General features: G+C 37.9%; 4 protein-coding genes across 9 annotated transcripts in view; 2 read left to right on the top strand and 2 right to left on the bottom strand.

The window, feature by feature from the left end:
* Window positions 1–5,394: 5,394 nt before the first annotated feature.
* LOC143188107 (uncharacterized) lies at window positions 5,395–13,062 on the top strand. 3 transcript variants are annotated; one of them, XM_076392171.1, is made up of 6 exons: window positions 5,395–5,470; window positions 5,528–5,620; window positions 7,828–7,852; window positions 9,322–9,348; window positions 10,623–10,777; window positions 11,991–13,062. In XM_076392171.1, exons 1-6 carry the CDS (start codon window positions 5,468–5,470, stop codon window positions 12,267–12,269), a joined length of 582 nt encoding a protein of 193 aa, XP_076248286.1. In that variant the 5' UTR covers window positions 5,395–5,467; the 3' UTR covers window positions 12,270–13,062. The 3 variants fall into 3 exon arrangements, with proteins under 3 accessions (XP_076248286.1, XP_076248284.1, XP_076248287.1); XM_076392169.1 differs by lacking the exon at window positions 7,828–7,852 and having other exon boundaries at window positions 5,401–5,470; XM_076392172.1 differs by lacking the exons at window positions 5,395–5,470; window positions 5,528–5,620; window positions 7,828–7,852 and adding an exon at window positions 7,933–8,640.
* Window positions 13,063–14,142: 1,080 nt separating this feature from the next.
* LOC143188539 (tRNA-splicing endonuclease subunit Sen15) lies at window positions 14,143–15,164 on the top strand. Its single transcript, XM_076392877.1, has 4 exons — window positions 14,143–14,401; window positions 14,494–14,575; window positions 14,648–14,819; window positions 14,905–15,164. The coding sequence occupies exons 1-4, from the start codon at window positions 14,378–14,380 to the stop codon at window positions 15,155–15,157; spliced, it is 531 nt and encodes a 176-aa protein (XP_076248992.1). The 5' UTR covers window positions 14,143–14,377; the 3' UTR covers window positions 15,158–15,164.
* A 1,607-nt stretch (window positions 15,165–16,771) lies between these two features.
* Pkn (serine/threonine-protein kinase N) overlaps window positions 16,772–26,210 on the bottom strand; it is a 28,073-nt gene continuing 18,634 nt past the window's right edge. For 2 of the 4 annotated variants that reach the window (XM_076392871.1, XM_076392875.1), the window contains 12 exons: window positions 22,142–22,393; window positions 21,912–22,062; window positions 21,753–21,840; window positions 21,311–21,666; window positions 20,997–21,235; window positions 20,039–20,206; window positions 19,205–19,522; window positions 18,981–19,132; window positions 18,681–18,900; window positions 18,505–18,612; window positions 18,283–18,423; window positions 16,772–18,203 (listed from right to left, as the gene is read on the bottom strand). In XM_076392871.1, the coding sequence (XP_076248986.1) occupies window positions 18,060–18,203; window positions 18,283–18,423; window positions 18,505–18,612; window positions 18,681–18,900; window positions 18,981–19,132; window positions 19,205–19,522; window positions 20,039–20,206; window positions 20,997–21,235; window positions 21,311–21,666; window positions 21,753–21,840; window positions 21,912–22,062; window positions 22,142–22,393 (2,337 nt within the window). In that variant the 3' untranslated portion in view covers window positions 16,772–18,059. The remainder of the gene's footprint in view (window positions 18,204–18,282; window positions 18,424–18,504; window positions 18,613–18,680; window positions 18,901–18,980; window positions 19,133–19,204; window positions 19,523–20,038; window positions 20,207–20,996; window positions 21,236–21,310; window positions 21,667–21,752; window positions 21,841–21,911; window positions 22,063–22,141; window positions 22,394–26,210) is intronic. The other 2 variants (XM_076392873.1, XM_076392874.1) reach the window with 2 other exon arrangements.
* Window positions 22,512–25,426, bottom strand: LOC143188538 (uncharacterized). The gene is made up of 2 exons (XM_076392876.1): window positions 24,224–25,426; window positions 22,512–24,118 (listed from the first exon to the last, which is right to left on the bottom strand). The coding sequence occupies exons 1-2, from the start codon at window positions 25,106–25,108 to the stop codon at window positions 22,778–22,780; spliced, it is 2,226 nt and encodes a 741-aa protein (XP_076248991.1). The 5' UTR covers window positions 25,109–25,426; the 3' UTR covers window positions 22,512–22,777.

The raw sequence follows: 26,210 nt of genomic DNA on the forward strand, positions 1-26,210 counted from the left end.
TTACGAAGCATGATTCATTTGGACCATGAGCTCTTGTCGGTTTATTCTCCTGAGAATCAGTCGAACGACGCAAGGTTCGTGACTTGTAAAGTCATTTTTCAATCATTTTGTTCGATAACGGAGACTGTTGAGGTTGCAGAAGGTATTTTAATTCCAGTTCATTTCATAATTTTGAAACAGTTACATGTGAAACTCTGACGAGGTATGGTGACACTTAGATACTCAAAATCTAATGCAAGTAAAAGGTTAAACTATAGACTCGAGTACCCATGAAACGTATTCTTAAAAATTAAAAAACGTTTTCGTAATTTTCCTATCCAAGGCCACGAGGATTCTCTCGGCCACACTTTCTTCGCGCCTCGCGAACTCAAAGACGCTGATGCCAAAAAATGCGCTTTCTTGTTCCCCCGAGCGAATCCCTTTGAAAGGAGTCAGCCTGGAGAATTCGGCGCAACGAACCGAGCAAGAAGTCACGTTGTGAATCGATGCATTGTAACCCGTCGGCTGTTCGATTCCTCCGCGACCGCCTCGTTTACCCCGGCAATAGACACATCACCCGAAATTCGGCGCGGTGTTTCTTCGTCGCGGACTCTTTCTTGCGGACCGTGATTCCTGACGGCGTTTTAGGGGACTGGAACGCCTCGATGTGCGCCGGATACGTTCGCACAGACCAGTGGATCGCGGTCACGAGCGTAATCTGTCACCGGTACCGCTTCCACTGTAGTTTTCTACGGCTTATCGCGGCATCGGCTCGCATTTAATCCCCGCAAAAAACGGTGCCCGTTCCCTACGGGGACCGTAAGCCGCCCGTGTGGCGCCTGCATCCTTGCCCGGCGTACGACAGCCAACGACAATGGCGATCCCACAAGCTGGGCCCCCGAGACACAGCCGGAATCTGTCCGCGCGCCGTACACCGGGTGACCCATTTCGAACGCGCGCGAAACGTCGTACATTATTTGAAACGAGGTTACTGGATGGAAAGAAGCGCTGTATTGTAAGAAGGTTTGCTTGTAAATGTGATGGAATATGGTACAGTGTTTACTGATATTCAAGACTGAGAATTTAACTCCTCGGCGGTGGCCTCCATGTGTCATATCGACTTCCATTTCTTCTGATATCATTTTCAAACACGTATAATATGCGCCACTACCAGCCCATTCAGGAAAGTATTTTTAAATAAAGAGGAAAGATTGTAAAGTATTTGTGAATCGTTTAACTTGGAAGACATAAGCTTTCTAGTGGTGCAATTTTTACTTCTGTTTGCGCAGTACTTTTCCAAGCAAAAATCTGCCGAAGTTGAGGGATAAGTAATACCCGCGTATACTTCGTCAAAGCGACTAATATAACACTCTGGAACAGATTGATTTTCCCCATTGGTCCTTTTATCCATTTTCTGAAACGACGGAGGTGTCCTCTCTAGAAAATGTGCCTCAAATGCTGCATATAGGTATAATCACTAGTTTTCCTCGACTGCTTGTGAAAAAGAAACGTCTCAAATTTATTATAGGATTGTCTTATACTCATAAACACCAAACATGCTTGGTATGGTAGATGTGTTAACGTGATCTTTGAGAGTAATCTAGAACTTGTGGAACGTATCTACGTAAAGTCTAAGAAAGGAGAAATTAATTTGATAGATACACTTGCTGAAATAAATTTTTGAAAATATGCCTGTACATTCTACTTCACGCAACGGTTTGTGCTCACTTTTATACCCAGGACATCTTCCATCACAATACCTGAAAAAGCGCTTTAAAAAAAAGAGAATAGAGTTCACATTATAAGAGCCAATATCCGAGGGTGTCGAAATACAAAATGTCGGAATCTCGGTTGGGTAGGGCCGTTATGATTTAGCTGCTCGTAAAGGCGGACCGATGTAGGAAAATATTAAAATTGAAAATCCTCAACGGTGATATACGCGTGCGTGATATTGGTGGCCGGCAGCTGTCCCGTTCCCGAGCGGTGTCGCGCGAGAAAGAAGGGAAACGACGGAGGAGGAACCAGGAACCGGAGACAGCGGGAACGCGAGGAGATCCACGGGGTTGGGACGAAGAAGAAGGGTTTTCACGGGGGTTGGCGGCGCGATATTGTCTCGAAGCGCGGTGACTCCGCGTGTCGGGACAATGCTACTTTAAAATATATCGTCGAAAGTATAAAGAGGGAGGATGAAAGCAGAGAGGACGAAATAGGGACGGGCGAGAGAGAAAAAGAGAAAAGGAGAGTGGGCATGCGTGAAGGCAGAGGGTGTCGCGCCACTTGTCGCGAGGACACACGTGTCGCGAGCTATTGGAGTTGGGAAAAGGGTGACTCTGCCGAGTCGGCGACCCCCATACGTGCCATTTCCTATTCCCCGTGTGTGGCCCTGACTTTCGCCCACCTATACGCGGGGACTTTAAAGTGAAATAAATTAGAGCCGATGCTCGCTGAATAACTCTCACCCTAGTCACAGCAACCCCTTTCGAAGCTATCCGAAGGGTGACGCGCTTTCGCTCCTAGCTCGTGATCGTGGTTTCGACGCATTTGTCACTACGTTTATTGCGGAATACGATATTGAGAGCGATATTATAGAGAGGCTGTTTATGGTGTCGCGTTCGAGGATTTGATTCAATTTTTTACTCGTTCTCGCGCCTGAAGCTCGAACGTTACGAGCAAATATCCTTACTGTACATGCTCGCAAGTGGTGTTTGTTTTATAGAATCGGAAGAATCTTTCCTTCGTTTTCGCTGCTGATATATACACACACCAAAGTATTCTCTATTGTCTGAGAAAATATTTAACCACTTAAGTTGGAATTTAATCAACGAATACGTGAACTATGAGTGGCTATTCTGGCTATTTAATTTTTCAGTAATTAACTGAGGAGAATATTCGATAAAGTAATAAAATGAAATATGTATGTTGTTTGTAATCATAGTAATATAAAAACATACATTTTACTGTTAACAATTATTCGTTTGCATTGTATGGGATATAAATCTGTGTTCACAAAAATTCTTCAAATAAATTAGAAAGAATACTACCTATAACATTTATTTGAGATCAATTATAATAAAATAATGTTTATTTGATTCATACAAAAACAATAATGAGAACAACTATGGACGTGTCTACACATCGTACACAATAATACGAACAACATTTATCCAAGTAAAAAGACCACATCACGTTTACGAGATGTGCAATTCAGTGTTATGCCGAAATAGCCATCACATGTGAGAAACGTTATTCTAACTTAAGTGATTAACATAAATACTTCCCTACTTCTAATCCATTTCCATAGAGTATTCTACTGAAGCTTACCTACAGAACAGAGAAGTTTAAAAAAAAGTTCTCGATGAATCATTAATAGTGTCTGTCTAACTTATTCATAAGATCAAAATCGTAAGCACGAGCTATTGAATTATTAATTCATAGGCATTATTGGTCGCACGTGCAGGTATCTCGATAGCAGCGTCCATTAATCAAACAGTCGAAGCGATCCGTCCATCGTGCATTGTTAGTACTTAGTAAAAACGAGAGGAGCAAAGGTGGGTGGCAGCTGTTTCCTGAGGAAAAGCGGCTCTCTCACCTGCCGCCCTCCGCGCCGATACTAATTGCGAGATAACGTACCCCGCCGATATTTCCTTCGACGGGACAAGATTCACTGTAGTGGCGACAATTCGCGACGGGTACGCGACACTTCGCAGTATTTCGCATCGTTCTTCATGAGCGTTTGCGCTCGTCCCCGCTTGTGCACTCGCCGCGACACCAAAGACGCTCGTTCCGTATCGTTTGCATCGTAATTGCGTGTCGCGCGTGTATCGGGGCACCGTGATCCTTCCTGTAGCGGTATTACGAACGGAAGAACGTGTTATTAGAGCACGATGAGGGATTACATTGTCGGAGGGTATGGGGAACTGCTGTAATCTTTCTTTATGCCAGACATGCCAGCCTGTCACTTTTGCTCGTATCTCTTTCTGCTTTTCGTAATTATAGTGGGAGAACCTTGTCCTCTGACGTGACTGGCTGGTCGTGATTAATTTCTCCTTTGGTATTGTTAACCCTTTAACGGGTCGACATAGTCGACGGCGAGGTATAGCGATTTCAGTAAAACAGCAGGGTGTCGGTCTTTCATACTTTTCACAATTGACGTTGCGGTGGCCAACTGAGGACCCAGGTACAAACCAACGTATTTTTTGCTGATTCCTGGCAATTCGAGGACCTAGAGATAGCAGAAGGGCTAAACAAGTCTTAATTCTATAAGAATTAATAATTAACCAAATATTATAAATAATAAAGAAAGTAACGCAAATAAAAATTTGACATTTTAGTGAAGTAGATGTTAAATGGTGAATTTTATCAATTTTTACATAATTAGATACCAGGTAATTAATTGACAATGCTGTATTGATGATAACGCTCTTTTTGTAATTTCTGAGGCTCCGAATTGGAAGAAATTAGAAAAAAAATACGTCGGTTCGTCTCCGTAACGTCAATTGTTAGAAGTGTGAAGGACCGATATCCTGCTGTTTTACTGAAATCGCTATATCCTGCCGTCAACTATACGTCTAGACGTCTGGGATACTTGTACCAATATGCACCAAAATATATGTTAAACATATCAGCAAAATAGATAAATACTACTTACTAATTTTAATCCTTCATCGGTAACATAAATATAACAGCCATTATACGTAGGGACTGACCCCCCCAGAAAATACACAAGTAGGAATATACATGAAAATAAACAGACACTCGTAATTTTCACATGGTAAACATTTAATCAACATTTTTCGAAAATCACTTATTTCACAAAATGACTAATTTCGGGCTGGGGTCCTTCGTCACCCTTGACACCCATGAAAGAGGATTTGAAAATGTACATGTACATTTCTTAAGCTGTACTTCGTAACTTTAAAATCCTGTTAAGGGTAATAAATGGGGAATAGAGAAGATAACGGTGAACATGTTGAAGAGCCGGATGAAAGTCGGAAAACTTATGCGCACGTCGATGTATCGCACGCAAGGTTCGTTTTCGCGGCATCGCGTTTCAACCTCGCTTGTGGACGCACACGGAATAACCGGCGATAATATTGTTGTCGCGGAAATGCGAATTCGCACGCTCCAGGTGATATTCATAACGCGATGTCATTAATTCCTCATTGTGTCTGCTGGTTTTTCCTCCTTTGCGCCTCTTTTCCAGGAACCTTACAGCTAGATCTCATCTCCTCCTCCCTCTTCTTAGTATACCTGTATAGAGAAAGCTGCGATAAGACGCCGATGGACAGGTTTTCCCGTAGCTTGTAACTTACCGTTCTTGAATTTTTCTTCTTTCTTACGTGATTCATATCGAGTGACTCTAGCAATAAGGAAGAATCTGATAGGAATAAGATACAGGTTGGTGACCGATTCTTGCAGGGATACACGCCGCTGCACATAGCGATGCAATTCGACCATGAGAACATCTTCAATCTTTTAGTTCAAGTTTATGGTAAGTTCGCTTAATGTTTCTCGTAATTCGTGCCTCGTTAAATGCACGTGGTTCCAGGAGCGAATCAAGAAATTCGCGACTACAGCGGGAAAAAGGCGAGACAGTACTTGGTTTCTCAGGAGGCCGCCGTCAGTCAGGACACCTTCCGCAGTAAGTACCACGTGATCCCGCGAAAACGCGATGATTGCAGTCGTAAATCCTAATGATGGTTAAGTCGTAATGTTAGCCCTATCGAAGTACACGATCGGCCGATCATATCGCCGGTGGCTGTAAATAAAACGCGTCACAGTTTCATAATACTTTACGCAAGGGACTCTCGTTATATTTACGCGAAATCGCGAAGCAAATTACTTCTTGTCGCGGCATTTTTAGTCCCTCGTGGACGGTACGGAGGGAATCATTGTCTCCCGTTATCACCGCGGGGATCGCGCCGTATTAATTTTGCATTAATCGCGAGCGTGAGAAGATACACCTAACGAGAAACGTACGTTTAAACGCTGTAACAATGCTGTTGTCGTCGAACGTTCGCAATTAGAGTTATGTAACGCTAAGAGGTGAACATTTGAACGCGAGGGGAAAGCGTTCCCGCGTGTGGAAGCTTTTTCTTACCCGAGCAGAATGAAAATCGTGTCAGTTACACGTATCGTGGAAGCCCAAGGATAAATAGCACGGTAACCCATTTCCCCGCGCCCTGAGGATAATATTTTTCATCTGTTTCTTTAAGCTCTTATACATATACAGTATTACCTCTTTATAGTCTCGATGGTGTTTCTTATAATCTGAAATTATTTAGAGCAGAAGGGTTGTATTTGTGTGCACTATCTCTCACAATTTTTGGAAAAAAAAAACCAAAGTGCAACAGAGTGAGTCCACGCTGTAAAATTGCTAGTTAGCAGTGAGCCTATATGGAGGTAACACTGTAAACGGTGGAAAAAGAATTTTTATTTTTCCGAGTTAGTATTCGATAGGTACTAAAGGATTAGAGGAAACGATGCGATAAATTAGCCATCCCTGTTCTCGGCAAAGCCAATACTCAATCGCCACGATAAACCAATTATAAGTTATGGCCCAAGGTACACCGCAGTTTGCACGGCTTTCATACGCTTAGTTCTGCCTCGGCCATGGTCTTCTTGGCTTATTTTCGCTATCGGCTTTCTTTTGATCGTTCGCATGTTCCGGGCTGTCCGCCTCGAAGAACTCGCTTGCCGTACAACGGCGCTGTTCGCTTCCTAGTTTCCCCACACTTTTCCATAGGAGCATGCTGTTGCAACTAATGCACATGAAATATTAACTCGTCCTCGAGCATCGACCAAACACCTTAAAGGTTTCCCCCTCATGCCACGAACGACTAAATTCGCGAACATTGCTCTTGGTTAACAACTACATTACCAGTAATCAAGACTACTCTTTCCTCCATTCGATTCAGACACAGTCAATGGATAAATCTTAATCGAAATCATGTCTTATAGAATTTCGTCCCCGCTGGAGACTTTAAAGTACTCTTACAGGGTGCAGGATTTAACTGGAAGATCTTGGATAATTTCGTGGATGTTCAGTTTCATTTGTACACGGAAAAAATGTTGAGCTGAGGTTATTGAAGTTTCTTGTAGAATTTACAAAGATACTCTAACAGCCCTGAATTTAATTAAAATCAGTAAGAGTCGACTTTGTAGTTTGACAAAGCTGCTCTGATTGTAGTTAAGCTACCTTCGTTAATTTTACAAAGGTCTATAACAGACCCTACAAAGTCTACCTTGCTTAGTAAAGTAGATTTCTACTTAGAAGACTTTTGCAAGATTTATATAACCATTTTTTCCGTGTAGCCTTAATATTTCAAGCCTATTTTTTGTCATAGAAATGAAATTGATCTTCCCTTTTTATCAAGGGAATTATACACGACATGCTTTAAACTATTCCAGTTATCTATTTTGTACCTGTATCTATTATTAACAATAATCTGTTATACTTCTAGAATCTTTTAACAATCTCACGTTTATGCAGATCCAAGTTTTACATCGAAACACAAAGAAATTGGATCCCCCTGCCCCTCTGATGCTTTTAGACAACCAAACAGCCTCCCACGCTCCCCTTTCGATCACCTCTCCCGTTTCAAAGCAGAACTCTCTAGTCTACCCCAGCACGAAGATCGTATCCCCTGGATGCAGCGACATGCGCTCGCAGCTTGCTCGTCGCGATCCTCCTCTAGGACAAGTAAGGTGTACAGGTTCCGTTTAGCCGTGGACGCGATTGAAATAGACGGGAGAAAATGGTTACGGGCTCTCTCTGTATTCTCCTCTGTCTCCCTTTGTCTTTGGTGAGTATCTGGATGGGGCTCTGGATGTGTTCTTCTGTTGTAGGGATTACTGCTGCCGCTACGCTCAGGCAAGTTCAGAAGCACACCTCTGCTAAAGTAGTAAAGCGCTTGTGTCGCAAGATTAAAGTAGCCGCACCTTAAAGTAACGTATATGACTGTCACTTTTATCGACGCTGACGTGAGTATTCTCTGGAGAATCCGCGGGTCCACTCGTCCGCCATCGTGGGCTGCGTCCTGCTTGGCTCGCGATCGGCCGTCGTTTTTTGCTCAATCTTTTACTCGCGAATAATCGTTCGTTCGTGGACCCGTTCATTCCCGCCAATCCAAACGAATTGTGTACGTCATGTTCTTGTGGTCTTCGCTTAACGAAACGCACCACGGTACTCTTGCGACGTCCTCCGTTTTACCTCTGTAACAGCAGGAGACGTGAAGAGTGCCGGTTCTGTGTGATCAGTTCATTGATGTTATTTGTCGAGTTATCCACGTGTTCTGCGCTTATCGTTCAGTCAAACGCTCTCCAATTATGCGACTCTTGTGACGGCTGAATCGTCGATTGCGGTAAAGTACCTCGTGACGCACGCGTGGACGGAAGCTGACGTAAAAATTCGAACGGAATTCTGCGGAACGTTGCTGTGAAACGCGAACGATCGAAGAGTGGCAGTAGTATCTAGAGACACTAGTACCCAGCACCGTAGAAAATGTGATTTAACCTTCTGGCTGGCGATGCGAACAGACTCGTTCATGTCTTCAGTGAATCAAATGTGTTACTTTTGCAAATTAAGTGTGATATGTTAGTAAAGAATGCAAGGAAAAGTGGAAAATTCGGAATGCTTCGCATCGCTGGCTATGGATAATCGTTAGTGTGTTTTCTTTGTTGTCACTGTTACAATTACACGATAATAAAGCATGTACACGTGAGCATGAGAAAAGGGCGTACTTGCCATCAGTTTCCCAGATTCGCGTCTGTTCTCCGCGGGCATCAGTGAAAACAAGAGAACATTTTTGAAACTGTGTTCGTTCTCGTGAATCGACTATCACGGAAGGATCGATTTTCGAAATCGTCGCGTAATCATTCCAGTCTGATACACTTTTTAACCAGATTAACATTTCATTGACAATTATAGATATTTCTATTTTAATACATACAAATTTTATGGAAAGAATTTATTCTTTGTCAATGCTGAGTATTCTCGAAAATAGTATCTACAATATCATTTTCATATTGAATATTGTCAACGCACTGAGAATGATATTGTAATAACTTTGAACATAATTAATTCTATATGTTTCATTGTATCTTGAAGATAAACCTTTACTCAGCACTGAACACTCGAACTTCTCTACTCCTCATTAACCGAAAGCGACAGTTCATGAGTACATACCAAGAACGATCGTTCTAACATCACTAACTTTGCCCCAGTAATTTTTTATTAATTCCTAATAATTTATTCAAGAAACACCTTGTATCTTCCTCTGCGATGTCCGCGACCAGCGGCACAAACGGGACAGTCTCAAATGATTTTCTATTTTATTTCAGAAATAAAAGCAAGGAAAAAGCATGCAGGTAAGAAATAATCCGCATGGGACGATCACTAATTTAGCTGAAGCTAATTCGGTGCATGTGATGCAGCCGTTCTGTGGCATAGCACGACGGCGCAGCGTATCAGTAGAATGTGTTTTTAGTTTATGAAACTTTGCTGCTAGATCTCTTAGACTTTTCAATTAGTACTTTGATCTGCCCTTTTCTACTTTTTTAACGGGAAACGAAATTTTCGAAACTGCTACCAAAGTAAATTCTATCGCCCTGGCTAATGCCTCTGATATCTCTGTTCACTTTCCTCTAAGATTTCTTGTGAGCTTTCAATCAGTGAAACATTATTTTAAATATAGGAGAGGGTTACAACTCTTTTATGGGTGAAAGTAGAGAAAATTGATAGAGAAAGTATGTACAGCTTGGTGAGGACTAGCCTTCTTCTTCAGTTTTCCTACTTTTCCCTTCTTGGTCTCTCTAGCAATCGTGGAGATGATTGACAAATTTAAACGACACAAGTGAATTTTTAATAGTTGAATATTTAAGTATCCCACGATTGATGGAAACTGGAGAGTCAATTCATAACCAACTTGAACCATAGGGTAGGCAATTCTAAAACCGTGGGTCGGGTTATCGATCTTGTGTAATTAGTGTATAGTAGTCTTCATTAATTCCTTCTATCTTCATATAAAAAAAATATTCGCTTCTAGTTTCTAGAATCACCTTGCATCTTATGCATTCTAGTCATCCCTATGTAAATTTTGTAAGGCTAGTATTAGACACAGTTCTTTGACCCAATTTCTTTATATAGAATTCAAACATAGTTCACAGTCCCTTTCAGCACATACCTTCTGATACCTTTCCACTCTCATAGTAACCCTTTGCTCTCTACATATTTTTAAGTGAATATCTCTAATTCTTATCATACCAAAAATGGAATGCAAAGGATTCAACCTTAATCTAGCTCCAATATCTCAGTAACTGCCTAAGATTTCCCTTTCGCCAATTCCCATACAGTATTCAGGAATTCCTCAAGTTCTCGACTTCCCCGTAACTCCCTTAGGACCACTTCCGGTCTCCCCTTTCGAATGCATGCAAAACTTATTCGTCACTGAAACGAACGAAGAGATTCGTAGCAATGAATTGGCCCATTCGCGTCGCTCTTAGCGATAAAAGAAACGTGGCCATCAGATTTGAAAGCATCCTCTGACATAGAAGATAGAACGAACTTAAAAAGATAGATAGAAAGAAGAGGCGTGCAAGGAGCGATTGCAACAACGTAACACGATGATTGGTTGAACACGCAGAGAAAGATCTTGGTTTCCTGCGTATTGGCTCGCTGAACGTGCGCGTGAAGCGTACGACGGAAGCGTTCAGCCAGTTCCTGGGTGTGGCGACTAGCAGCGCCAGCAGCAACCACGAGAAGATACACAAGAGCTGGGGATCGGCGGATAATGTGCAGGTACAGCTTGATGCCGTGTTCTCGAAAATTACCCCCGTAACCACTCCGGGGCCCCGCTTGACCCTCTATAATTATTCCAACCCCTGAACGACCGCGAGTCCAGCCTGCATCGCGCTCGAATTTTATGCGACGAATAATACGCGAGCTCGTTTTTAATATTAACACTTGGCTTCCGCCCGGCTGAGGATACAGGGGAAATTACCATTCGCGAAAAAGACCTGATAAAAACAGGGACATCGTTCTCAGCACGGTTTTAATCGAAAATTGTCGCTTTCTAGCGTTTGATTATGTTCCTCGACGACCAACGAAGGGAAGTCTTTTCCATTATTGTGACTAGTCTATTTTCATTAGAAGTACATGAATTCTTTAGTTGACAAAAGAAACAAATTATTACTCTCATTTTCGTAGAAAATTAACGTTTATACAAAAAGTTGATAAAAGATGGTACTAAGGTAGGTGACCCAAAATTTCAGCAGTGTTCTCAAATTCGCTACCTATAAGAATATCATTAATTCATAAAATCGCAAGTTAACAGTAGTGTAAGGTTTGTAGAGAGAATGAATTTCATTCTACAACGTTTCAACTAAAATTTACAATATGCTGGTGAATAATAAACATTGTCGTAAAACGCAACATAATTGCGTAAGGAATTCAAGATGACTTACATGAAACCCTTTGTTTAGTAAGACTTGTCTTGTTTCGAACATGAATTTTTCGTATTAGGGCTGACAATTCTTCTAATTTAACTAGTAAACTCTAAAAAATAATTGTCTTACAGAATTGTTAGACCAAGTTAGCAAACCTTTTCGCTACGATGTGTCGAAATTGCTTACTCCAAGTGTGGCAATTTCGCCAGTTGCAGGCTTTTACTATTTTATTCTAAACTATAATTAAAAATCCCTTTTATCAGTAATAATTTATTATTGATGTCAGATAAGACTCTAAGCTTTATGAAATATTCAATAATTTCGCTACATATGTATTTAGAAATATTATACAATGTTTTAAACATTTGCGTGATGAAATTGAGATCACCTACCTTGCATACCTATCTATAATGATTAAAAGAAACTTAACTTACGTTGCTGAAACTTTATGAAATCCTTACCAATAGCACCACTTGTAAATGATGAAACTTCCTTCCTGAAATCGTTCAGAAATCACAGTCGTCGTTCTTTCTCCATGTAACACTGTTTCTGTCGTTCTTTTCAAGTTGGACCAGAAGATGATGCCACCACCGAAGTACGCACCCATCAAGAAAAGGAGAAGTCGAAGAGCGCAGGATTTTGGATCATCTCGAGATCAGCACGCAGCCAGTCAGCCTAGCACTCCGTTACTACAAGGGAAAGGATCTCGATCCAGTCACCATCATCGACGACCGATTTCCACTACTGTCGTCAATTCTACGGTGCCCAGGACACAGCAGAACGACTCAGATTCAGACACCGCGTGCGGTTTCGATTCCGCGTGGCGAGGATCCGCACAATTATAAGTCACCTCGTCTTTTCTTGTTTTTGCATTATTATGAATCTAGAGGCTCTATCGAATCACGGTGTACCTTTTATTCTGGTCTCTGTTTAGGCTGGCGATGATACACAGTTTCTCTTTTTCTGCCAAATTTTCTATTTTAAGAGACTGAAATTTGATGAAATTAAGCATAGATCAAATGTAGATGATAAGATGTAACTATTGTACTGAGTACAGAATTCTCTTTAATAACTGAGAATAAGTAGTTCATTGGGGATATTACATGTCAGTTAATCATATAGTTCAGTGCTATGGGGAAAACATGTGAGCACCTACTTTGTCGTTTGGTTGATATAATGATCGATCGACACTACACAGTTCTCGTCCGATTTTTTATGGGATTTTTGCACAATACTTTTTATGGAAAATTATATTTTTCTATATTGCAGTAATGACACATACGTCCTTTGCTCCGCAACTTTTGAGAGTGCCTTATTTATCAGAAGCAGCGATTTAGATTTATGTCCACTCTTATGTGAAAACCAAAACCGTATTCTCTTTGCTGGCGAGACTGAGATTACGATTATTCAACACAGGGTATACTGCGCACAATTGTTTTGTAAAATATGTTTTTCCGCTTTGAAGGGTCGCGTTGATCGGTGTGTAGTTTTTTAGAAATATGTATGTTCAGATTACAATTCAGTCTGTGTTATTTATCACATTATTAATAGATATATAGACTTTTTCTACTTTAAGTGTTTTAAATGAAATGTATATATAATGATCAAGCTGAATAAAATAATAAATAATTAAAAGCATTTCTGCAAGAATGTTTTTTGGTATGATTTTTTGAAATATAAAGGTATTTAAATTCATCTTTATTTGTGTGGTTGTATGCCTCGTGGATCACGAAACACTAGGGCCATCTAGCCGTAGAACCTATAAACTACTCTCTTCTTTGAAATGCAAAAAAAAATTCCTTGAAACATTTACATAATTGATTGTAAATAATCAGTGACACAGTAATTAATGAACTACGTGTCATATTCAAACTTAATATCATATAATCTTATAGTACTACTATTTTACAATAATATTGTCATATTATTACTTTTTTGACTGAGTTGAGCAAATTTCATAAATATTCTTTGCAAACAATTTCAATAAATACGTAATAATAATATTTAACATACAATTAATTATTAAAGAAAGAATGGAATTAATTTACTATAATTTCGACTATAATTACTTCTATCAGGTGTTCTCTTAAAAAGTTATTAATACAAGTTCTGAATTTCTCAAATCCTATTCTGGCTTCACCGAGTATAAAACTTCCCAGATCGTCCGGAGTCCGGAGATCTTCTGATCCCATTTTCTCTCCACTTACCCATGCCCCTCTTATCTTTCCAAAAATCTCTCCACTTTACTCTCAGTTCAATCTCCGTAAGCTCTTGTCCATAGTCTTCTCTCATCTTTCTTCAGCACTCCCTCTGCTTTATTTTATCGTCTCTTTCCTTTCTCTTTTTTCTCTTGAATCCTTTTTTGCTACATTCCACATTTTTGCCACTTATAAAATCGGAAAACCATTACTAGGTGAACCCACAAAAACTGAATTCCATTGTGGGATTTTTGTGGGTTGATTTACGAAACCGAAAATCATTGTAAAATTTTGTGGATGTCGATCCACAAAGTTTGAAAACTGTTGTGGGATTTTTGCAGATCAATTAGTAAAATCTGAAAGTTATTGTGGGATATTTGTGAGTCTACCCAGAAAATCGAAGAACTGCGTAACGGTATTAATAAATACTTAAATAAATACTATTTGTAAATTTATATTCAAATTCGAAAGAGTGATTTGATGTAGTGACTTCACCGCTAGGTGGCTATAGCGTTTTGAGCCCCATATTTAGAAAAATAGTAAAACATGGGAATTTAAATAAATATAAATAAATAAGTAGTATAAAATTGTAACAGCTGAAACATGTAGCTATGAATTGTCTATTTAAAATACATTGATTTTACATAATACCGTTCACTGCCAATGGATTTAGAAATTCATTCTACTTAACCTAATTTAAACAAATAGTTGTAAGACTGAAAGTTGATTGCACTATATTTTAGTTTTTTGTTAAAATGTATGATATATGTCATCCTAGCGTAAGTAAAATTGCATTACATAATTTTTAAATAAAGACAATATTTAAATACTAACAGTAAGCAATAGTTGAAATGAATTTTCATATTTTTAGTTCTATCACATTGGAAAACTTGGATGCGCTGATCCAGTGAAAATAACTACAACATTTTATGTTTATATTGATCTCTGTGAAGGTAACTTTGAAATATTATAAAACTAAAACTTTAAACTACCTGTAACTTAATTAATTAATAATTTTCCATTAGGAAAGCGATACAAGGATGTTAATTATAAGTACAATGAAGACTTGGATTTATTATATTTAGAAGTTAAAAGAAGAAAGAATTCTGACACAGAGATTTATATACCTTGGCCGACACTATACAATATTTCTCTTAATAAGATAGAAGAAATACAAAAAGGCTTAAACATTGAACAGTAAGAACAAGCATTGTTGAAAGAATATAAGGGAATATGTATTTCATATTGTATTTTTTAATATGATATATTCATTTTGTAACAGGGTAACATTTGTTTTTAAATCAGAAGATAGTACCAGCATTATCTACAAAGTGAGTAAAGGTCTTGTGAAACCTATGACTCCAGAAATGACTAAGCTGATGAAGGAGAAGGAAGAAAAAAAATTAAGTTTAGAAAAAGAGATCAGGAAAAATACTTCAAACTTATATGAATTGGCAAAATCTTTAAATGCTGAAAGTAGCTGTAAAGATACTGAATCTAGTGTAAGCACCGATTGTAAAATAATACAAGAGTAAAACTACATTTCAAGGAGTTGTAATTAATGAATTAAGTACAAAGTAATTGTGTATCATTTTTGAATCTTTATTATTCCAGTAATACTTGTATATTTAATATTATTGTAAAATTGAGAAGTACTACTACGTGTTCCTTAATTACTTAATGTGATATGTATTAAGCTGCAGTTACAAATGTGTATGTTAAATAAATTACGTAAGTAATCTAAAAATCCTCTGTAGGCATCTTTTATATGTATAGGGATATTAATGTGCATATAATTTAATACACACTAAGAGGCACATGCTGTGTGTCATTACTATCTCATATATGTAGCTACAACTTTTACTAGGGATTAAAAACTTAATAGCACTATGCTATCTTGTGTATATAAAAATAATGAAGCTATAGTCTAATCAAATTTCTACTTTGTGTGTTAAAAATAGAGTTATCTACAAAAAATTTACGACATTATATACATATACATTCTCCAATTATTATTTTTTGAACGATATTTAATATTTAATATTGCAGTAAATATGTGTAGAGCTTCACTCTCATAAAAAGACACACATATGTAATACATGTTTCGTATACGATACGTATGCATACATATATTTTAAATGTAATATAGCATGTACTATACTGATATACTGACAAGAAAATATTGCTTCAATAAGGAACGATTTACTTTTCATAAAAATGTGTACTTCGACTGTTAGGAAACAAAAATGATATAACTTCTTCAAATATAAAAAATAAAAATTTTTTCTAAATTCTAAAACGTTTCACGTATACTGTACTCCGTTTTCTTCAAATCAATTCGTGATGTTTCAGTTCAATACAGATTGAAATATTGTAATTATTAAATTTTTATAATTATTCAGAGGCCACATATTTTCTTGTCTATTATACTATGAAATATCGTTATAGTTTTCAAGGTCCTTGTTATGTTTCAACTAAACATACTGGTTTTCGGCTATTATTATAATCTACATGTATGAGAATTATATAAAAAACAGGCACATTACAAATAATGTTCATGAGCACCTCTGTATAAGTAAATTTCATTTTAATACACAAGGTCTCTCAGTATAAGATAGTTACCAAATTCTTATTAATTTACGAATTAAGGCAACTCGAACTCGTGGTGTATGTACTTGAAACTATTATAAGAGGTATAATTAACTTCTCGTTTTACAATCATAAATAGTGGTTTCCCAAGGGCGTATAATTTCATTCAGTTTCATATGATTAAATTCATGACATAAGAAAATTCCAAATGAAACCCTTTCGTGTTACTAATATTTTCTACAGTAATAGAATATTGTTACCAGTAGAATCATGTCATTTTTTGAGAGGTTCCATTTAAAAAATTCTTTGGAGCAAAATTTATATATTAATTAACATGATATGACTGATATGAGACAATTAAATATGAATTAAAAAAAAAAAAAAAAAACAAATTTTAAGATGAATATACTATACATTACTAAAGATACCTTCAAAGATTGTTAGGACTGTTATAGAGGAAGATAGGTTTACATATAATCTGAAATAAATATATATAATGTAGAAGATAAAGATTCTAAAAAGGCATTGAAACAATATCAGTATAAAACTCTTTCAGTAACTAAGATGTAATGCATATATTTGTGATGATTGTACAAGGTAGTCAATTGTCCATAAAACCAGAGTACAAAAAAAAATAAGTAGGGAAACTGTAGAGTGATGTCTATAAGTAGAACCGTGTATATGAGTAGTAACGATATGGTACTATGAACTTGTGTTACCCTTAAGAGATACAGTAAGAGTATAACATATCAAGTTAAACTATTGTACTTATGGATCTTATGAAATTACTTTTTGACGTTTGGTTACATATTTACAAGGTATAGAATTAGAACACCATAAGTATTCTATCACATACTGGGGACATGAGAATATGTAACTAAATAGAGTACACAATGGATAAGAAGATTATATAGGAATCAAAATTGTGGAAGTTGTTCTTTAAAGGAAGAAAAGTGATATTCTAACACTGTGTGATGTTAATTGTAAATAATATAAATTTCTAATTATGTCAATGATTAGGTACATGTAATTTAGATTGTTGCACATAGTGCCATTTCTCCATTTAATTTCCCTATCACATGAGCATGAGCAAATACAACTATATTTTGATTTATTTTCTGCACTTTATGAATCTTAACATGTTTATATGATGAATATCCCTCACAATACAGGAGAATATAAATCTGGAGTACTTGAATAGGATTACTATACATGAAAATGATACGCGTATGATGAATATTATAAAATAATACTTTGATCTAAGCAGAAGTAATTTCAGACAATTTGGTCGATCTTTAGAATTGTGATTACGAGATCTGATAAAAGTTTGAGGAAGCTATAGAAATCTTTATAAATTTAGATTCCAAACGGCAATAGCTTCGTATCAAAATATGAATATACTATAAAAGTACAAGTATAATTTATGTTTCTGTTTCCTTCTTTCGAACGATTAAATGTGAGTAAGAAATTATTTCAAATGACTACAAATATTTCTTACACTGTAGATTGAAAATAATTCTGATAAATGTAAATCTGCATGTATAAACTACGAGTTAAAAGCCTGAAATTCATATATTAATTAAAAACCTGAGATTCAACGGTAGAACATTTTTTTTTAATTTTCTACATCTGATCATATCACGACATTAAAAATAAAACATCTGTACAATACATAACATTATGAAATGTGGAACATATTCTGACAATTAAACAAATATATATATATAGTTACCGGCGTTATTGATTGCTATTCGATTGCCCCTAAAATGATGTCTGAAAAATTAATAGAATACTAAATGATTTTCGTATCAAATTCAACAAAAAAGATGATCAACATTATTTTTATGGCTAGCACCAGTCAGCCATGTATGTAAAATCTTTAAATAGACTTTGTTCTAAATCGCTAAGTGGTCGAGGATCTTTAGGCGGAGTTAATTGAGGTTTTTCTGACGTAAATTCTTCATCGAAATTACTAACGTCTTCCACAGAATGCTGAAATAGACGTTTAAATACAATGTAGTAACAATCATGGATGATTTTATTATAACTTTATATGAAATTTAATACTTACAATTACTGGTACAAACGGTGGTTTTACGCGTCTCAAAAGTAGATCATCCCACGCTATGTGCCTAAAGAACGCTTGTTTTTTAACATCCTCTGCATCTCTTTCACTGCTACCCAATCTTCTATCGGGGTTCTTTCTTAGCAACTGGAAGTATATGTAAATATTACAAATTACTTTAGTAATTTAGAAGCTATTATGTAGAAAAAATATTAAAAAGATACTTACCCTTCGCATTATTGCTATTGCTTCCAACGAAAGGAATCGTGGGTAACGAACTTCATCATTTACAATGGAGTCAAATACTTCTTCTTCATCATCGCCAGGGAATGGTGACTGAACAAAAAAAATTGATCAATTCAGAAAAATGATAGCACAAAATTATTAAACTGTGCTGAACTTACCTCACCCACAAGCATTTCAAAAATCAGTACACCGAGACCCCACCAGTCCACAGCTCGAGTATATGAAGTTTCTGTAAGAACTTCAGGTGCTAAGAATTCTGGTGTACCACAGAAAGTTCCTGTCCTATCTCCATATCCCATTCCTTCTTTGCATAAACCGAAATCCGCTATCTTTACATATCCTTCTGTATCCAATAATAAATTATCTAATTTCAAATCTCTGAAAATGCAAGAAAATTTATTATAAAGTTTACATCAAAATGTTGATGTATAATTTTTAAAAGATTCTTGAACATTCACCTATAAATAATTTTACTTTCATGCAAATATTGCAATCCTAACACAACGCAAGCTGAATAAAACACAGTTCGCGGTTCACCAAACACATCTGCATGTATATGCATCATAAGATCTCCTCCAGCTGCATATTCCATTACAAAACATACATGTGCCTAAAAAATGAATTTGTTTTTAAATATTTCGTAAACTTGTAAGTTCGTAAAAATAGTTAACAAAATTCCTACCTCAGTTTGAAAGCAAGCAAACAGATTCACGAGGAAGGGATGACGCGTAGCATTAGCCACCTCAAATATTCTCTTTTCCGAAAGTAGAGACTCTACTTCGTCTCTTGCTATTATATCTCCTTTCTTTAATGCTTTAATTGCAAAATATTCTCCAGTATTTCTGTACTGTGATAGAATTACTTTTCCAAAGTGACCACGACCAAGAACTGAAAGTAGCCTAAAGTTGTCTATAGTCATTCCAGAAAGTTGTGAATGTCTTCTAGACTCGTAGGCACTATCTCTGTATTGTGTCATCTTAGTCGGCATTTCATATACGACCTATAATCATTAAAGTATTCATCATAGAACAAATACTACAATTATTACAGAAATATTAATTATTTATAGATTAATTACCAGTATTAAGTTTTGTTACTTAACTGATTCTAAACATACGTTAATAAGAGATATAATAATGTATATTTTATTAGTGTATTCAACCAATGATGTTTACGTATATCTGCTTATATATGTGAAAAATATTCTTAGTAACTGTTAAAAAAATATTTATAACTGTTAAGCCAGAGAATTAGCACTAGAAGCAAGATTAGTATGAGATTAGGCAAAACATGTACAAATGCAATGTTAAAAGCTTTGATATAAAATATACACACATTTGAATGACATGCTCACTATGCTTACTGAGAAACCTAACAAAATAATAAATATTAAGAACAGTTTGTTAATCCATAGAATTAATTGGAGTGAAACTAAACAAAGACGTTCGCTTAATGTGTAAGTAACATAGGAATAGCATAAGAAAAAAGTAAAGCTGCGTGTAAAAGAGGTATATACCTCATCTTCAGGAAACTCGACGACAGGTTGGGGCGAGGGTGTGCGTGGAGAAGGTGGTGCAATCAGCACAGGACGAGGCTCTGTAACCAGAGGCCTCAAATTTGCGCCTTGAGGCCCCCCCTTTTCCTCGTTGTGCAGGAAATCAAACTCCCTTAATGCACTCTGCAACTACATCACTATCTGTTTAACTCTAAATACTACTACAAATTGCAATATGCTTTGAACTGTAGTACACCAAATTCAATGTAGTAAGTATCACAAGTGGAATACTTTTTCAAGTTAAGTTTTACATTTGTATGTTTTGTAAACTTTCTTTAAGAATTCAAGGGAGTTTGTAACAGATACTATTGCTGAAGGAATATTGCACATTGTACAGTGTATATTGCGTATTTCAATGGACTTGTATGCATGGGTGCTGAACTTTGCCAAAATAGCTATGCACAAAAGAAGCAAACAGAATAAAAAATTGAAGTTGTATGTAAGAAGTAAATAAAACTTTGTATATTTTAAGCAATGATTTCTTGAATTTTATAAATAGCATCCTACAGTTTTCTAGGTACCTATAAAATAGTATGTTTGTAGTATTTCCAAAGCAATAACTACCTTACGCCGTTGAAAGTATATAATATGTATTAACATGCCTTGTCAAAATATATATTACTATGTACAAACATTAGGCAGTATATGGAGTTGACTGAATACAATATATGTACTGTATGCAAGAGTTCTACATGGTTTTAACCCATAACCAGTGTACCAAACCCTGAACCTTCTGAGTAATAGGAAATACTAGGAAACTTAAAAATATTCTAATGACCTAAGTAGTGGAAAAATTACTAAAGGGTAAAAATTATTTTTGTTTCTAACATCATCTCTTATTTAACTGTAATTTAATGACAATTATACAAAGTTCCAAAATAAATGTAGATAAAAATAAAGTGGACCTGATAAGACTTACCTCTGGATCTAGTTTTGGTGGTGGCGGAGGTGCCGGCATTGAAGGCTTCTTTGTAATCGTAGGTGGTGGTGGTGGAGGATGTTCTGGGGGGCGTGGCAGTGTTGGACTACTACTTGACGTTGACAAACCTAAAGGCCTTGCTCCTCCTAATCCTCCTTTCTCTGGATCAGGTAATTCTCCCGGTGTTTCAGGCTTATCTTCTATTGATGTATCAAAAACTAGCTGCAATGGTTGAGGTCCTACAAAAATACGAATTGATATGTATAAATTTACGTACTTTTGTTTAATAATACAAGAATAAAATTTCTAGGTACCTGATGGCGGACTTTCAGAATTTCTTGTATTATGTAAGGAAGGAGCTGATCTTTTTAGTAATCTACCCCAAGTAGCAACATTAATATTCATTTGATTAGCTCTTGGGAAGTTCTTCACTTGTTGCTTAAAGATTTTGCGTTGCCGTTGCAACTTCGGCTTTCTCGATATCATAGGATTTAAGAATTTAATCTCAGCAAACAGAAGACCTTGCGGCTCTAATTGAAGAGCCATTCCGTGTCTAACATCATCAATAAACTCTTCTAAACGTAGAAATTTTACGGCGCAAAGAGATCTCCAATCTTTCCAATAAATGCCTATTTCAAGTTCCCTTGATTTATCTAGTTCGATGGAAAACCTAAAGAAATTATACATTCGTATAGATTAGCATATTAATAGTATTTGTGTTACTACTATAAAAACTGTTATATAATAAGTACGTACCTTTGATCCCAAGCCTGCTGGGAACACGGTCGCCAACTAGTTTGTCCTACCGTTTGGTTATCCAGCTTAATAACCGCCATAATATCATCTGTAGTACATGAAAAAGTGAGTACTTTGCAAAACCTGTAAAAACATTTGACATTTATATCAACAACTTACTACTCGTTTCATCTTTAACACTGTACGACTTGCTCGAACTACGCCCTGTAACTCCCTTAACAAAACTACGTAAATCTGGACTTGCTGGATGTTCCCTTTTCGTACGCCCAGGTACTTCTTCCGCCAAGTCTTGACATCCCATTAGTCTAACCTGAAGTCACAATTAGAATCTTTAATTTAAGTTCGATAGTTAAAAAATTAAGGATATTCTCATAGACATTTATTATTACTTCTAATTGTCCAGTAACGGCAGCACATCTCGATACTGAAGCAGGCACAGTAGCTCTGCCCTCCAATGGCCCACGGAACGGTTGCAACGACGTGTAAGTCACAGGGACTGGGCTAGCCGATTGCACACTAGCTAATTCTCTCTTCAATTGAATGGCTGTACCACTGTCAGGTGGTAATTCTTGCCTTCTAAGTTCAAGGGATAATCTCAATAGGTCCAGTTTCCTACTTGATTCTGCAAGACTTGCCTGAGCCTGAATTAAATTAAAAAGAATATAGAAAAACATGTTCTCACCCACACGGCTACAGGTATGGAGATGGGTACCTTATACAATAAAATACCGTTAATAATATAATCAATATTTATTAATAGCGTGAACAGCATAAATATTTGTATGTACCTGTTAGCTTCTATAAATGCTTCATAATCAGCAGAATGTTTTGGCAAATTTGATAATCATTATAAATAAAAAAACATGATAAATATGGAATATAATATTGTAACCAGCAAATATAATTTAAACACACGCTACGTACTGCATAATAAAACCTTACAATTCCCTTAATACAAGAAATACTACGATATAACTTTAAATATAAGCCTTAGAAACATATTAGATGTGGCAGAAGTTGAGTTCTCATTTACAATTCTTTGCAACTGGACGAACAATCTTTCTTTGGAACCGAATGCCCGTCAGTCGCTCGAATTCGCTTATGGAACTAGAACGTTCCCGTGAGTTCAGTTCTTCGAAGTATCTTCTACAATGCTCACAAGAGCACGAAGGATTCTTGGAAGGTCCTATATGATGGCCTGGCTTTCGAAACGCATTAACGACCGCACCAAATATTGAAGCTTTTAAAATATGATCAGTCCTTTCGCCTTGAGGCGTCATGAAGGGAGAAGTAACTCGCGAGGGCACTTTCGAGGGAAGCGGAGATGGGCTCTTGGAACCAAACGAGCCAATCTGTTCACGTAAAGCAGTTGGTTGGTAAATTTGATCGCTACGAGCGCCAAAATCAGAACGATCGGTTCGCGAATTCCGTGAAGGTTCGTTCTCTTTTACATTGCTCGTATCTTTCTCAGTATACTCTGTGGTACTTTTACTCGCTCGTCGAACGGTCGACGACTTCCTCACTATTCGCTGACTTTCTTCGCTGGACACGAAACTCCAACCAACCGTACCGCTTTCATCAGAATCTTCGCCACTATCGGCAGAAGACCACCCTGCTTCATGCTTTTCTATACTCTCTCTCATCTTCCTCTTCTGCAACCAATATTTGCGTTCTATTTGCGGCGATCGCCACTGTTTGCTCCTCTCTTTCTCGGACCTATCCCAAACCTCCTCCATTCTTCGTATCCGCTCGCGATCGGAGGAACTGGCATACTCGAAGCTATCGCAAGGAGTTAAGTCAGTCTTGCTATTTATTAGAGACTCTATGTCTGAAAAGGTATCCTTCGACGAAGTCGCAATAGTAGAATCATAGTCAAATGGAAAACCAGTGTTAGAGGACGCGGCAGACCAAGGCGTCGAGTCTATGTCTCGAAGAGCGCTGTAAGAACTATATTGCGAAGGATAAAGTGAACTGAGGACGTCGTCGCTGTCGTATCCTTTAGAGCTGGCTAAGGAAGGCATCCTCATTGGAGCGTGTCTGAAACTATCGCATCGCCGTTCTGTTGCACGTTTCAGGAACGCTTTATCATCTTGAAATCCTCTTGGTAGAATGTTGCCAGCAACTTGCGTATGGATCACCTTGACGTCTGGATTCTCGAATACGGTCAATGGGGTATCACGTTCATTGTCGGTTGACGAATCTGAGTTCTCGTCGTCGTCGGAGCCAGTGCAGTACACGTCGATGTGAACGGTTCGCGACTTACGTTTCGTACTATCGTCTTGTGTAGAGGAATCAGACTTCTCTGATTCTGCCGATGGGCCGAAGCTTGTGGTCTCGGTGGCTGTTGAGGGCGATTGACTCTCTTGCTAAAATGAAACAAAATCTAGTATATTCTAATACTTAATCTTCAAGTTGAAATGACTGAAGATCCCACTATAATACAACTTCACATAAAAAAAAAATCAAATTACCTTTATCTTCTTCTGCTCGTCCAACCTTTGGAGACCAGTAACCATCTTCCTCCTAACTTTATTCTTGCTAACAATCATCGACGATTCCCGAGACTCGATATCCGTCGTCTGCGAGGACGCATCCTTACTGACAGTGGTCGATTTGTTCGTCACTTTATCCTTGCTGCAAAAGTGTGTGGTAACGGAGCTTGCCGCGTTCCCCTCAGCACCCTCCTCGCTAACATCAGGTAAGGTATGAAACTGATGACGAGAGAAGACATGCTGATGGCTTGAATGATGACGCCAAGAATTGTCGTACGAATGTCTGACGGATTCACTGGTGGCTATCTTGCTAGTGGTCTCGTTCTTAGAGCCATCTGACGTATTAACGGCGGACAGAACAATGCTGCAGGTGCTCTTGCATCGACGATTATACTGTTGAGTAGGGCGACGGGAGGGCAAACTCGAATAGGACTGTGGAGAGAACTGTTCGCTGGTGTATCCCGAGTCAGAGACATTTACGCCTCTACCTCTGGATGACAGGGATTCATCTATCCCTGACGACCCTGATCTTGGTATCGTATAGAATCCTGAAGAGGGTCTAGGTGGTGATGTTGAAGTGAATAGTATGTTCCCACGTTGGAAACCGAACGACGTGGACGATGAGGATGGAACAGACTGAGTAGGCGGAGCAGGAACTGGAACTGTTAGTGTAGGAGTCGATTGAGTAGTGTTCCATCGGTATACCATACGAACCCCACTCGAGTCTGTGACAGTGGAAGACACATTTACTGGTGTTTGCCCCGATTCCGAGGTCACAGGAGTGCCATGACGGATGGTGACCTCTGCGCGCACCAACCATGGCGGTTGTTGAGGATTATTCGAGTTCCCCTGGCGTCCGTACATGTCGTACCTTCTTCAACCTCCTCCACGTTGTTATCCACCGTAAAACATCATCGTTCCGAGCGTCTAATCGGCTCTGCGACGAGAATGCATTTGGCGAATTGTCTCTCCCCTTCGTTGCGAAGAGAATTCGACGTGTTGTCGTCAGTATCGTTCTCCTGTGCATCGATTCAACGTCAATCTCTTCGTGAAAGATGAAAGCGTCATAACAACTTGTCTGCTCTATTTGTTTCCTTCAGTGTATTTATAATCCACTGTAATTCTTGGTACCGTTTTAGAGGTGGAATTGTTGCGTGACCGTTATAAAAGAAAAAGCGAAAAGTATTCTTCGAACGAATTTAAATTTTAGAACGTATTTCATAAGTCTATATGAATGTTACACCTTTCAGTTCTTCGCGGAAAGACAGCAATTCTGTGATATTGCGCCTCTGGATTCTATTTTCAGAACTGTGTTACTGTATTCAAGCACTGTCGGTACTACTTGTATCGTTTCGATATTACGTACTGAAATTGTAAAACAACGTCTACCGTGCGAATAATGCTCCGTGGCTGGTGCCATTCGGTTGCTTGAGAACAGGCGTTTTTATCGTCCTAATGGAACGATTAAATCTCTCAGTACCCATTGGTCGTCTTCAACCTTTATCTAAAATATTTTCATTTGTGTCACAGTGAATTAGCGAATTTCAGACTCTAAACTGCCACTGTTAGTCTCTCGTAACGTGACAAAACCATACATTTGAGCGGGGTATAATTAGCGCAACATAAATTTGGTGCAACGTACAGTCGTACCAGATATACCTGGAATCGGATACTTTCAATGCAGCATTCGTTATAATAATCGTTCTCTCTACTGGTGACTATCATCAATGTCCAGCAACAGTTATGCCTTCCAGAAGTTTAATAATACTTATCCATAACCAGTCTAAAATAAATGCACATATTCCAGTATCTTACTTCCACGATTCTTCAAACAACGACAACAACTTCTTTAAACAATCTACGACCTTCCATTGACACGTAACTGAAGACGGGACATATCCTCTATTTCTTCCGTCAGCTTCCGTCTAGGAAATCGACAAGGTTCGCGAGTAAGAAATGTCCCTGT

This window comes from Calliopsis andreniformis, chromosome 2 (genome assembly GCF_051401765.1).
Source record: "Calliopsis andreniformis isolate RMS-2024a chromosome 2, iyCalAndr_principal, whole genome shotgun sequence".
NCBI lineage: Eukaryota > Metazoa > Arthropoda > Insecta > Hymenoptera > Andrenidae > Calliopsis > Calliopsis andreniformis.

What these genes read in the sequence shown, in the direction of transcription:
- LOC143188107 (XM_076392169.1), top strand. Translation starts at nt 5,422, where the DNA reads ATGCAATTCGACCATGAGAACATCTTCAATCTTTTAGTTCAAGTTTAT. An exon ending in TCTTTTAGTTCAAGTTTATG is followed by an intron (nt 5,471 to 5,527) that starts GTAAGTTCGCTT and finishes ACGTGGTTCCAG; the next exon opens with GAGCGAATCAAGAAATTCGC. An exon ending in CAGTCAGGACACCTTCCGCA is followed by an intron (nt 5,621 to 9,321) that starts GTAAGTACCACG and finishes ATTTTATTTCAG; the next exon opens with AAATAAAAGCAAGGAAAAAG.
- LOC143188539 (XM_076392877.1), top strand. Translation starts at nt 14,378, where the DNA reads ATGTATGATATATGTCATCCTAGC. An exon ending in ATGATATATGTCATCCTAGC is followed by an intron (nt 14,402 to 14,493) that starts GTAAGTAAAATT and finishes TCATATTTTTAG; the next exon opens with TTCTATCACATTGGAAAACT. An exon ending in TTATATTGATCTCTGTGAAG is followed by an intron (nt 14,576 to 14,647) that starts GTAACTTTGAAA and finishes ATTTTCCATTAG; the next exon opens with GAAAGCGATACAAGGATGTT.
- LOC143188538 (XM_076392876.1), bottom strand. Translation starts at nt 25,108, where the DNA reads ATGTACGGACGCCAGGGGAACTCGAATAATCCTCAACAACCGCCATGG. An exon ending in ACGAGCAGAAGAAGATAAAG is followed by an intron (nt 24,119 to 24,223) that starts GTAATTTGATTT and finishes GTTTCATTTTAG; the next exon opens with CAAGAGAGTCAATCGCCCTC.